At 38.0% G+C, this 10,444-nt stretch overlaps 1 protein-coding gene across 3 annotated transcripts in view; it reads right to left on the bottom strand.

The window, feature by feature from the left end:
• Positions 1-1,901: 1,901 nt before the first annotated feature.
• SOCS5 (suppressor of cytokine signaling 5) overlaps positions 1,902-10,444 on the bottom strand; it is an 81,594-nt gene continuing 73,051 nt past the window's right edge. For all 3 annotated transcript variants that reach the window (XM_059841209.1, XM_059841210.1, XM_059841208.1), the window contains one exon: positions 1,902-9,673. In XM_059841209.1, coding sequence (XP_059697192.1) covers positions 8,051-9,661 — 1,611 coding nt within the window. In that variant the 5' untranslated portion in view covers positions 9,662-9,673 and the 3' untranslated portion in view covers positions 1,902-8,050. The remainder of the gene's footprint in view (positions 9,674-10,444) is intronic.

Below are 10,444 nucleotides of genomic sequence, written 5' to 3'. Positions count from 1 at the left end.
TACGTCATGTCAGCCATCCCTGAGCAAAAACACTGAAGTGCAGACACACACACCTACCTCAGCTCTACTGCCTGCTGAAGGGAGAGTGTCACACAGATGAATCAAGGATCATCACTCTTCTTCCACGAAAGGGAAACCTGAGCAGCAACACATCCCACTTGCCCCACGTCCAGCCAGTCTGATTCCAAGCAGTTCTTTGTGGTCTTGTGAAGTCTTTGTCCCACTCTTGAAATCAAGATGAATTTACTTATTCCTACTAAAGTAACAGATGAGAGCTACAACTAATGCTATTCTGAAGATCAGAACCCTGTAAATGGCAATTTTTATTCATCTGGTAACTTTTTAGGAGGAGCTGTGAAATCCCCGCTGAAGGTTTACAACTTTGACTTCCCAGATACCCCACAACACCTGATTGGAAAGTGAAGTGAAAACAGTCATCCAAGCAGGTTATGCCAACATTATTTCATCCACACCCAAGCTATCAGATGTTGGGAAGCTCAGATGTGAAACCACCCTAATGTTCCTCACACCACCAGCTGCTTCCGAGGTGAAGTGACAACACAAACCTTTCTTATGGATTTGTTTGTCCAGGTCCTCTGTGTTCAGTGGCAGCAATGTCACTTCAGCAATCTCTACTGTGCTTAGAACTCTTGCATTTAATCTAGGTAACCAAATAAATGGACCCTTAGAAGCCCAAGAAAAACCTTATAGGAATGGATTCTGCCCTGCACAACTTGTGCTAGTATAACAGACAAGTTCTTTGCAGGGCCTCTCCTACATCTATTCTACATACTGACATGTTCTCTTCTAGGTACCTGCCAAGTCACAACACAGCAGCTTTCTAAGAGACTCCTAAAATTCCCTTCCCTAGGAAAGTGATGCAGAAGATACTGATTTTAGGAACTTTAGCTTCAGAATACCTGATGTTTTGAAACCCTTTTGAAGCATTACTGTGCCTGCATTTTCCTTAGCTAAATACATAAAATACTTAATATTAGGATTTCTGCCATAATTTATACATAATTTGAGCTTAATATTTCAAACCCACCACTACAAAAGACAAATCAATTTCTATAACTTTCATTTCTTAATCAATTATGGATTTATTTCAGCTGAGTTTAAGACACATAGGCTTCTCCATGTACCAATGAAGCTAAAACTACAAGGGCAATCTCTGTATAAAACAGCCAAAAAAACATGGTTTGTTTTCAGGGTTTCAGTTTTCTATTAGTTCACCAGTGATGAGATATAAATACTCCAATGAAGCCTAGACTAAATGTATTTTTAGGAGCAGTGGTCTAGAAAATATATAATTAACAAATTAAGAAGCCCAAAATAGCTCCACAGAGCAGCCCACGACACTTCTTCAGCTTGTCGCATGGCTGTTGCCGTGCCCAGCTATAACTGCTCACCAGCAGCATTTTGCTCAGTTTTCATAATTAGCTGTAGGGTTTGCACTAATTTGCTTTCAGAGCAGCTCCCATCAGGCACAGAGGAGAAACACTCTCAGTTTACAGGACATCTCCATCTGTTCCCGAGTTTGTGCTCATGGGGGCTGTGCTCTAGAAGACAGGTCTATGTCACAAAACCATGCCCTTAGCCCACAGCTGGAGAGACAAACACTTCAATTGATTTAAGTGAAAACTCGCTAAACTAATTGATGAATTTCAGAGAGTGATAAAACTTCTGAAGACAACAACTATCAGTCTGTGGATCTCTTCACTCAAGCATTTCAGGTGAAAGAGAAAAGGACTCTGAGTTACTGATTATTTTACTTATTGTTCTTGACATGCGCAACTAAATATTTGTAAAACTATGCGTCCACAGCATGGACTTAAAATAAACTCACAACTTAAACCCACAACTTTTTGCTCCCAAACAAATATCAAAAGAAAACAATATGGCAGTTTATACCCCGTTTATTAAGACAGAGCCATCTATTACTTAATACACTGGTTGGGTAGCCATAAATCACATTATTTTTTTTACTCTATTTAGATGCAAGACAGTTTGGCAACCAAATAACAAAGACAAATTAGGCAGGGTGGAGAAACATTTAAGCTGCAGCGAGTTAAAAAACATCTAAGCTGGGGAGACCTAAACCAGCACAGTTATACAAGGTGCTGGCATCGGGTGACGCTCGGCACGGCGTGCTTGCCAGCCAACTCCTCGAGTGCCCAGCGGGCCTGCCAGGCCCCTTCAACTGGAATGTCAGAAAAGGTCCAGGGACCGTCTGGATGTCGCTGGTTTGGACATCTACCAAAGAGCGCACCACCAAAGCTACAGTTTCTGTGTAGGGATCGCATAGTTCTTTGTAAGAATGAAGGCTTCTGGTAAGAAAGTTTATAGTGCAATCTGAATTAATTTGTGCCCACAGTGTCATTATTCATTTTCCCAAAACAGTTTCAATATAATTGTGTAGGAATTTGATATCTCTGTAAAGATATTACAAAGCAGTGCTTATACAGTTGGTGACTACATAGATTCAATTTTAATAAATATATCTCTTCAAGCTTTTGCAAAACTAATAGTATGAAAACAAGAAGTGGCAAAGCAGCCAAGTGCTTCTGTATCTTCTGAACGCTATTAAAATTCTCAGGGCTCTAAGAGTTCAGATACCCTATCGCACAGGAAGCACACCCCGTGTTCAGTTTAACAGCTGCTCAGGGAAGAGCAAAACCTATTTCTGTTTCCTCTTTGCCAACGTGCCACCAAGTTACAGCTCCTGCTGAGAAGTCAGAGAGGTTGCTTTACTCCAGACAAGCAAGTTCAGATATGTTTCTGCTTGTCAGCATAGCTGTGTGCTTAACATGGAAATTTGTAACATGAGCTGTATTGCACAGTTACACACTTCTTTTTCCTACTGAAGACAAAAAAGGGTCAAGCACCAGGAGCTTCAGCTCATAAATTCATTGTGTTGGCCCTAGGGAGCCTCGCTGGTAACAGCTGTAGCCTTAATGCAAATTTACAAAGTGAACACTTACTCAGCTCGAAAAGCATACACACAATAGTTACCCTGATAACAACAAATACAGTTTCAGGTTAACATCCTGTTGACAGACAATTTTTGTAAATGGAATATTTTATAAAATCATAAATGGCAATGCTTCATTGAAATAACAGATTTAATTTGCTTCTTGAAACAACATATTCTTATATCAGTCTGGCAATATGCAAGCAAATTAAGTAAAAGCACCAGATTTCTTTTCAGTTTTCAAAGATTGTAAGGTTTAAGTCATCAAGAGATTGTTTGGGGTTTGATTTTTCTTTTTTAAAGAGTCTTGATTTAAGACAGCGACAGGGGAAAACGTCTAAAAAACGTCTTCAACAGATCCTTATCTCATTGCAAAACTTTTACTTTAGGTATTTTGACATAAAAACATCAAACCTTTTGCTTTTCAAAGCCCTCATCAGGAGCATTTTCAATTTGAAAAAAAAAAAAGTTTAAAATTCAGACAATTGAAGTCAACTACATTCAACAGATACAACTCATGGTCAAGCTAAATGATTTTCTGTACATCAATACTGCAAAAAGGAAAAGAGCAATTAGCAGTGTTACACCATGCATTAATTATAGGAATTAATACTTTAAAAGCCAACTGATTTAATTTCTACTTAAAAATAAGCAGGTATGAAAAATCTCCTTTGGTCACAGTCCAGGGACAACTGTTTAGGTAAGTGTGACGACAGCAGGAAAAAACACACCAATCAACTGGTTATAAGGTCATAATATATAGATGCAGGTGAAGATACAAATAAAATAGCTCTTTTAATTGCAAAGCATGCCATACACAGACAGAATTTTTAGAATTCCAATATATTAATGCTCACCATATCGGTGTACTTCAGTAGCTTAAAAAAAGACCATGAATGTAAACACGCTTGGAGGCATCTTATTAACATATAAATATACACGTGCCAGATACTTGCAGACTAAGGTTTGGCACATACGTGCTCACTTCACAACAAAACTTTCAGAAAATGAGGCTCAAAAACTGCTTTCATAATTTTAAATGTAAGTTTTAAATATCTTAAATTGAGAAACACTATTTTAGAAAAGAATCAACTAAGATTCAGTTCATATTTTCCCATTAAATACTGTCTTTCAAGATAACTTTGGAAAAAAAAACCAAGATGCCTGCAGATATATCTCTCTGGTACTCAGCAACTTCTGACAATGACAACTTCTGTCTTACATGCAATTCTGCAGCAGAGAAAAGCTTTAAAGCATTCTGAAAATATTTTGGCTTGCACATGGAGGCTGGAGCAAACGGGATTTTCACTACAGAAATTCAGAATCTTTGCTTGTTTCGAAGTAGTGCCGAACCTTAAAGTTAAATATAGACTTAGGGATTTGAGTGACATCTGTAAGGCTTGACTTCATATTGTCAAACACTACAGAAAAACAGACACATCTTTTCACAACTCTATGCTTCTGATTTAAGGACTATCATTTTGTAAGCAGCAAGTCTTCAAATGCGAATAAAATTTAAAAGTACATAAACGCAAAACATTAATTAGCAACTTATTTTCTTCACAAGTTCCATTCTGACAAGTAAATTATCTGGACAACTGTACTTGCCTTCCAAGTATTTTCAAGAATTATGCATTTAAAACTGATAAACACCATAGACCTGATAAAACTGCTAAGAGATCCTAAACTCATAGACCCTTCCTGGATACTCAAAATATAGTATATTTTCCTTTCTCCAATTCCACAGGGACATAAAATACCTTTGGTAAGATTCCTCACAAAACCCTCCTACAGAGTAAGCACCTTCTATAGCTCTTTCTGCTGAAACGAGAATCACCTCAAAAAACACTTGACAAGACTGAGGCTCAAAAACTCATCTGTCATGCAACCAAATTAGACTGGAATAATACAAGTGTACCTTTTTCCATTGAATCCTACCATTAAATAAAAAAAAATAAAGCGGTGGTTTGTGCACCTCTTTAAGACACGTTTAAGGTTTTCTAAATGAAAGCAGAATGAGAAACACAAACGAGAAATCAACTATTTGCATTCTCTACTACTAGCATTTTAATGCCTTTAGAAACTGAAAATGTATTCATTAAGAAATACACTGCAACTGGAATAGTCAACACTTAAGTCCATCAAAATTTAAAAAGTGATTCATTTTAGCATAACCACACTAGCAAATTATTCTGTATATTTCAGTGAAGCAGAGCTTTAAAAAAGTTGTAGAGAAATAGATAATTCCTTTTTTGTGTGTTTTAGGGGAGCAAATCTCTCCATAAAGATTATTTATAGAAATGTAAGAGCAAACTTTCTGAGATAAGGGTCTGGGGTTTTTATTTTTTTTTTTTTTCCCAAAGATTCCACCACATGATTAAAAATTAGATGACTGTGTATTCCTGACCACATTGACAATGTCACAGCTAGTTCATGACAAGCAACTGCAAAAGTGTAAATGAAAAACAGGTCCCTGCACCGGGACAAAGCTTGGTTGCAGGCTGACTGTATGACACTAATATTGAAAGCAAGAATTTAAGTAAACTCATCTGGCATTCAGATCTGACTGAGGGAACAGTGAGAACGACACAGTGAAGGTACACTTAGGTGCAATTTCATGCTGGTGACTTTTTCCTCTTTTTATGCTTAGAGCAGATTTTAAACCAAGAGTTGCATATCCAATGACACATACACAATTCAAAACTTATGAGACCAAGAGCACAATTGTACACATAATTACATAAACTTAGTATTTACATTTTCTAAACAAAGTTCCATTTTAACAGTTGAAGTCTTTTAACACATGAAAGAAGATAATCTACTACAAAGAATGCATAACGGGATCACAAACTTTCCACAAGCATATAAACACATGTTTTAAAGTGCTTTCTGGGTGCTTCAGATTAACCTCTCGCAGTACGAGCTATCCTGTAGTGCTGTTCCAGTCATTACAAAATTATTTAAATCACTCCTCTTCAGGTGCATTGTGAGTTCAGGAATAATGACAACACCATTGATGTAAAAGCTTTAGGCTCTACCAACATAAACGTATACATTACTTAGGTTCAGATGAAGTTGCCAAATACTTTGGTTTATCATAGCTTGGGATAAATATTTGATAGAACAAAAATTGCACCTCTCCGCTCTTGAGTTTGTTTTTTTTTAAAACTAAAAAAATACCCCAACATAAACTGACAGTATTCTTTGGTAAAAACAGGACATTTGGCCAGCTTGTGTGTACATCTATTTATCAAAGTAGCCTAAAAGTGAACAAATGCCACTGCTGTACTGTCAATTTACAGGAATAAGTATTCCTCAGTGGGGAGTATCAAAATATTAACCTTAGCAGTTACCTATACAACAAGCTGAAACACCTTCAGCAACCATTACAGGGGATCAATAATGTTTTAGAACACTTTTTGCTTAACATTTATCCTTTGCATTACAAAAACCTGTAAAATGTTCTATGCCTGCAGACAAGTCCACTACCTTGCAGTGACTACAGAAAAGTTATTAAATGGTGTACACTGTCAAGTTGCTGTAACAAAAATCGGGAATAAGGTGTGCTGATCAACTAATACTCAACTGCACAGTACTTGTGCATTTCCTATCCTAAATACTAAGAAAAGCCTATTAAAAATTCATTTAACTGCTACAAGTTACGTGAATATATAAAAACAGAGCAGATATACAAGTATAACACTGAACATACTGTACTTTATTAGCACAAAAAGCCAGAACAAGGCACAGCAAGCAGAAAAATACATCAATAGAAGGGTTAGTGTAGCATACAAGAATAATGTTTATTGTACTTGCAGCCAAAATGTTTCCTACCTCGCACAGGTCACTGCCGTAGAGAAGTAAGGAATCAAATACTGTAGCAGCTGGTAAAGAAACTAGGGAGCACTCAGAATTGGTACAAAATATTAAACAGGGGTCAGGGCATTCCAACAAAACTTTAGTGCAAAATATCTAAGACAGAACTACTTTTAAGTTCCATCTCCAAGTAAATAAGCAAACAGAAGTTAGAATCTTGTTCCTAAGTAATCTGTTGAAATGATCATCAGTGCATTTTACTTTAAAACATTTTTAAAAGCGCAAATGGAAAAATATTTACAAATAAAGTGTACCAGTACCTTTGAAACCTGACATTCGCTTCAGATATGTCAGATTTTGTACTCTGATTATAATAATTCAACCACTTGTCATGTTCTCCATAAAAATATCAGACCACTTTAAATAATTAAGAATTTTTTTTCTTGTCAGTATTACCTTCCATTGTAAGTTACTAGCAGTCAGGCCACCAAAATCTGTTTTGGAAAAAACCCACAACTTTCTGTTTCACAGCAATAATCTAATTCTGTGTCCTGCCACAGAAGCAGCAATTCACACTGGAAGGTATTTTTAACTGTCTGAGACAGTATTACTTTTGCTAACAATGCCACTTAAATCTCCAAGTGTTTGTAATAAAATTACAGTACTGAGCAGGCATATTCAAGTCTTAATGATTAGGAAACATTATACACTGTGAAAAGCATGATTCATCTGTTAGCATCAAAGCACCATTAACACTTAATGGACTGCTTCTAATGAACTGCTCTTCATCACAAGAAAATATTCACTAGTATTTGGAAACATGTTTGCGAGCTAAATTATTACTTTGAGTCGATGAAAGTTTTCAAGAAGAGAATTTTAAAAAAATACTTCAAATATTAGCAAAAATGCCCCTCTGATAAGCCTTCCTTTAACAGCATTACATGAATGCCCCATGGGAAATGCCTCATAGTTTCTTCATCCAATTACTACAGCTGTAAAAGGGAAACAAAATATTTAGAAATTAGCAAAAATATTTTCATTAGGCCTTAATGAAAAACGTGCAGAATTGTGTCTGCTTATTGTTTCCAAGAGGCATCACAACTTAGTTTGATTAACAGCAGGCAGCATCTGACAGGATACTAACACTCAGCTCAAATAGGGTATTGCAGAAAAGCTAGACGTCATCGGTGCGCTTGCTGCAGTTAAAACTGTAATACACAAAAAAAAAAGCACGTTCCAGAAGCTTATTTTGATTTCCATTTACTTTGCTTTTATAGGTTCCCGCTCCAGCCATCGCACCCTGACTTTTTGTTTATAGTGATACTCCTTTAGAAAGTCTTGCAACATTGAGGGTAGAGGAAGGTCATCAATTCCATCGTAAGTAGTGCACCTGCAGATTACCGCCCGGCAGATATACTGCAGACTAAAGGGGAAGGTCCTGTTCAGAGATACAGTAAGCAATGGTTCAAAGAACATGCAAGAGCTGGGGTCTTTGTAGTGTTCCAGGAGCCCCGTAACGGTGGAGGAGTGGAACACACAGGGGTCATGGGCATCAAAGCTGAAGTTGTGGTTCCACTGCTCGATGCGTGCGTGCAGCGAGCGGTTGTAGCGGCGGAAGCTCACCGAGAAGAGGAAGTCCTCCTGCGCAGAATCCCTGAGCAAAAAAGTGCCTTCGGGTTTCCCCTCCAGAAGTGCTTCTGCTTCGTAGCGGTCCATGACGCCCCAGTAACACGGGTTACCCGTGATCTGGAGCAAGTCTGGCACGAGGCAGTGGATGTAATCGATCTGAGTGTGCACTTTCCAAGCCCCCTGCCTGCTGATATGGCCATGGCTCTCTCCTGACATCTGACGCTGCTTCTGCCGGCGCGACTGCAGGCAAAGCGTTGTTGTGTCCTCTTCGGAGTCACAGTTCCCTGGAGGTGTTATGGTTTTGTCCCCGGTCAGCTCAGTCATACCAGGGGCTAACTTTGGTCCCAGTTTATACAATGGATTTACCTGTGCTGTAGCTTCAAAAGTGTGTATTTGGGCATTGGGAGGGGGATCAACCCCTTCTTCAATACTAAGCCTACGTCTCTCTCTGAGTCTGTCTTCTTCATCTTCTGTGGAAACCAAGGAAGGATCAAATGTGTCAAAGAAAGTTGAATGAGGGCTCACGGGTGCTGTGTGTTGTTTAATCAGATGCCACTTCTGGGCCAGATCTGAGCCTGCAGGAAAAGGGCATTTCTCAAGCATTAGTTCAGAGAGATGGATCTTTCTTTTGTTAGAAAACAGAGGTTTGGACTGTTTGCTGTAAGTTCTCATGGGAAAACACAGCCCAACAGTATCCTGGAGACGCTGCCGCAGAGAACGGCTACCTACTGTCCTGCTGGATACTGCGTCCATGTCATGGACTGAGCTCACCCCGTACCTTCTCTCCCTCCTCTGCAAACCACTTCGTGTTCTACCAAATCTTTTTTCAGTATCCAAGGAGCTCTGTGTTTTGGTAGAGCAGGAATGTTTCTTCTTCCCACCCCAAGGAGCATGCCGAGAATAAGAGTCCCTTCGAGCAAGCCTGGCTCCTGTGGTGACACATGAGTCATTCTCTTTCTCAATGCTTATTTCAACAATCTGAGGAATTTCTGTGACACAGTTTTGGTTCCGCCTTGCTGAATTCTTTGAAGGACTTAAGCCTAATTGCAAAGCAATGTTTTCTCTCAAAGGGCTGCTGGGCTGTTGTTGAGTCAAGTCAGTTATCTGGATGGCTTTCTCTTTACCAGATGAGCAATTATTGGAGTTCACAACTATACTCTCATTTTGGCTTCCACCCTCATGACTAAAGAGGTTCTGGCACCTGTATTTGAAATTGTTCCACATTTTTCCCACTTTATCCATGGATTACGTTATCTAAATCAAGAGGAGAAGAAATATTAAAATAAAAATATATTTTTAAAACATGAGGACACATCTTCAGTTATCATTTAAGTTACAGACCCAAGATGACTATTATTAACTGAATGCAATACATTTTAAAAAGTGCCCTAGTCTTTGTGGGATTACGTGGAAGCAAGATGCATCACACCATTTTGACATTTAGAAAAATATCCATATTATTTAATATTTTCTAAATGAGTATTTAGAAAACTCACCATGAAGAAAGTGTTTAGGAAATTACAAACATTTTATTTACAAGTAGGCCCTCCTATTTATCTGTAGGCATGTAGGTAGGTCTGCATAGCTGTATTTGATGAATAGGAAATACATAATCTAAAATTCTTTATTTAAGAAAGAATTTTTAAGTCATATGTTAGGTATGACTCCCTGATAAGCTTCCAATAAGCAGCAGTAAAACAAATCCTGAATAAGAACTGTTCAAATCACTCCAAACTAGGAGAGCCGTTAGTAAAAGCCAACAAGTGCACTGCAAATGTCCAGATGCACTATGTAAAAACAAAAGCTTCAGCTGCACACCACACTGATTCCAAGATATAGCTTTGTAAGATTAAAAGAATTAGCCCAAAAATAGAAATTTAGGGGGGGAAAAAGCATTCATCCTTATTAGATGAGACAATCACCAAAAGACAATTTTAGAATTATAAAGTCTCTGATACATTAATATAAGCCATATGAAACAGCTGAAAAAAACCCCAGCAACCAATGGTCAGCTTTATTACTTAA

This window comes from Haemorhous mexicanus, chromosome 3 (assembly GCF_027477595.1).
Source record: "Haemorhous mexicanus isolate bHaeMex1 chromosome 3, bHaeMex1.pri, whole genome shotgun sequence".
NCBI lineage: Eukaryota > Metazoa > Chordata > Aves > Passeriformes > Fringillidae > Haemorhous > Haemorhous mexicanus.
The sequence above is the reverse complement of the archived record's forward strand: the minus strand, read 5'-3'. Positions and strand labels throughout refer to the sequence as shown.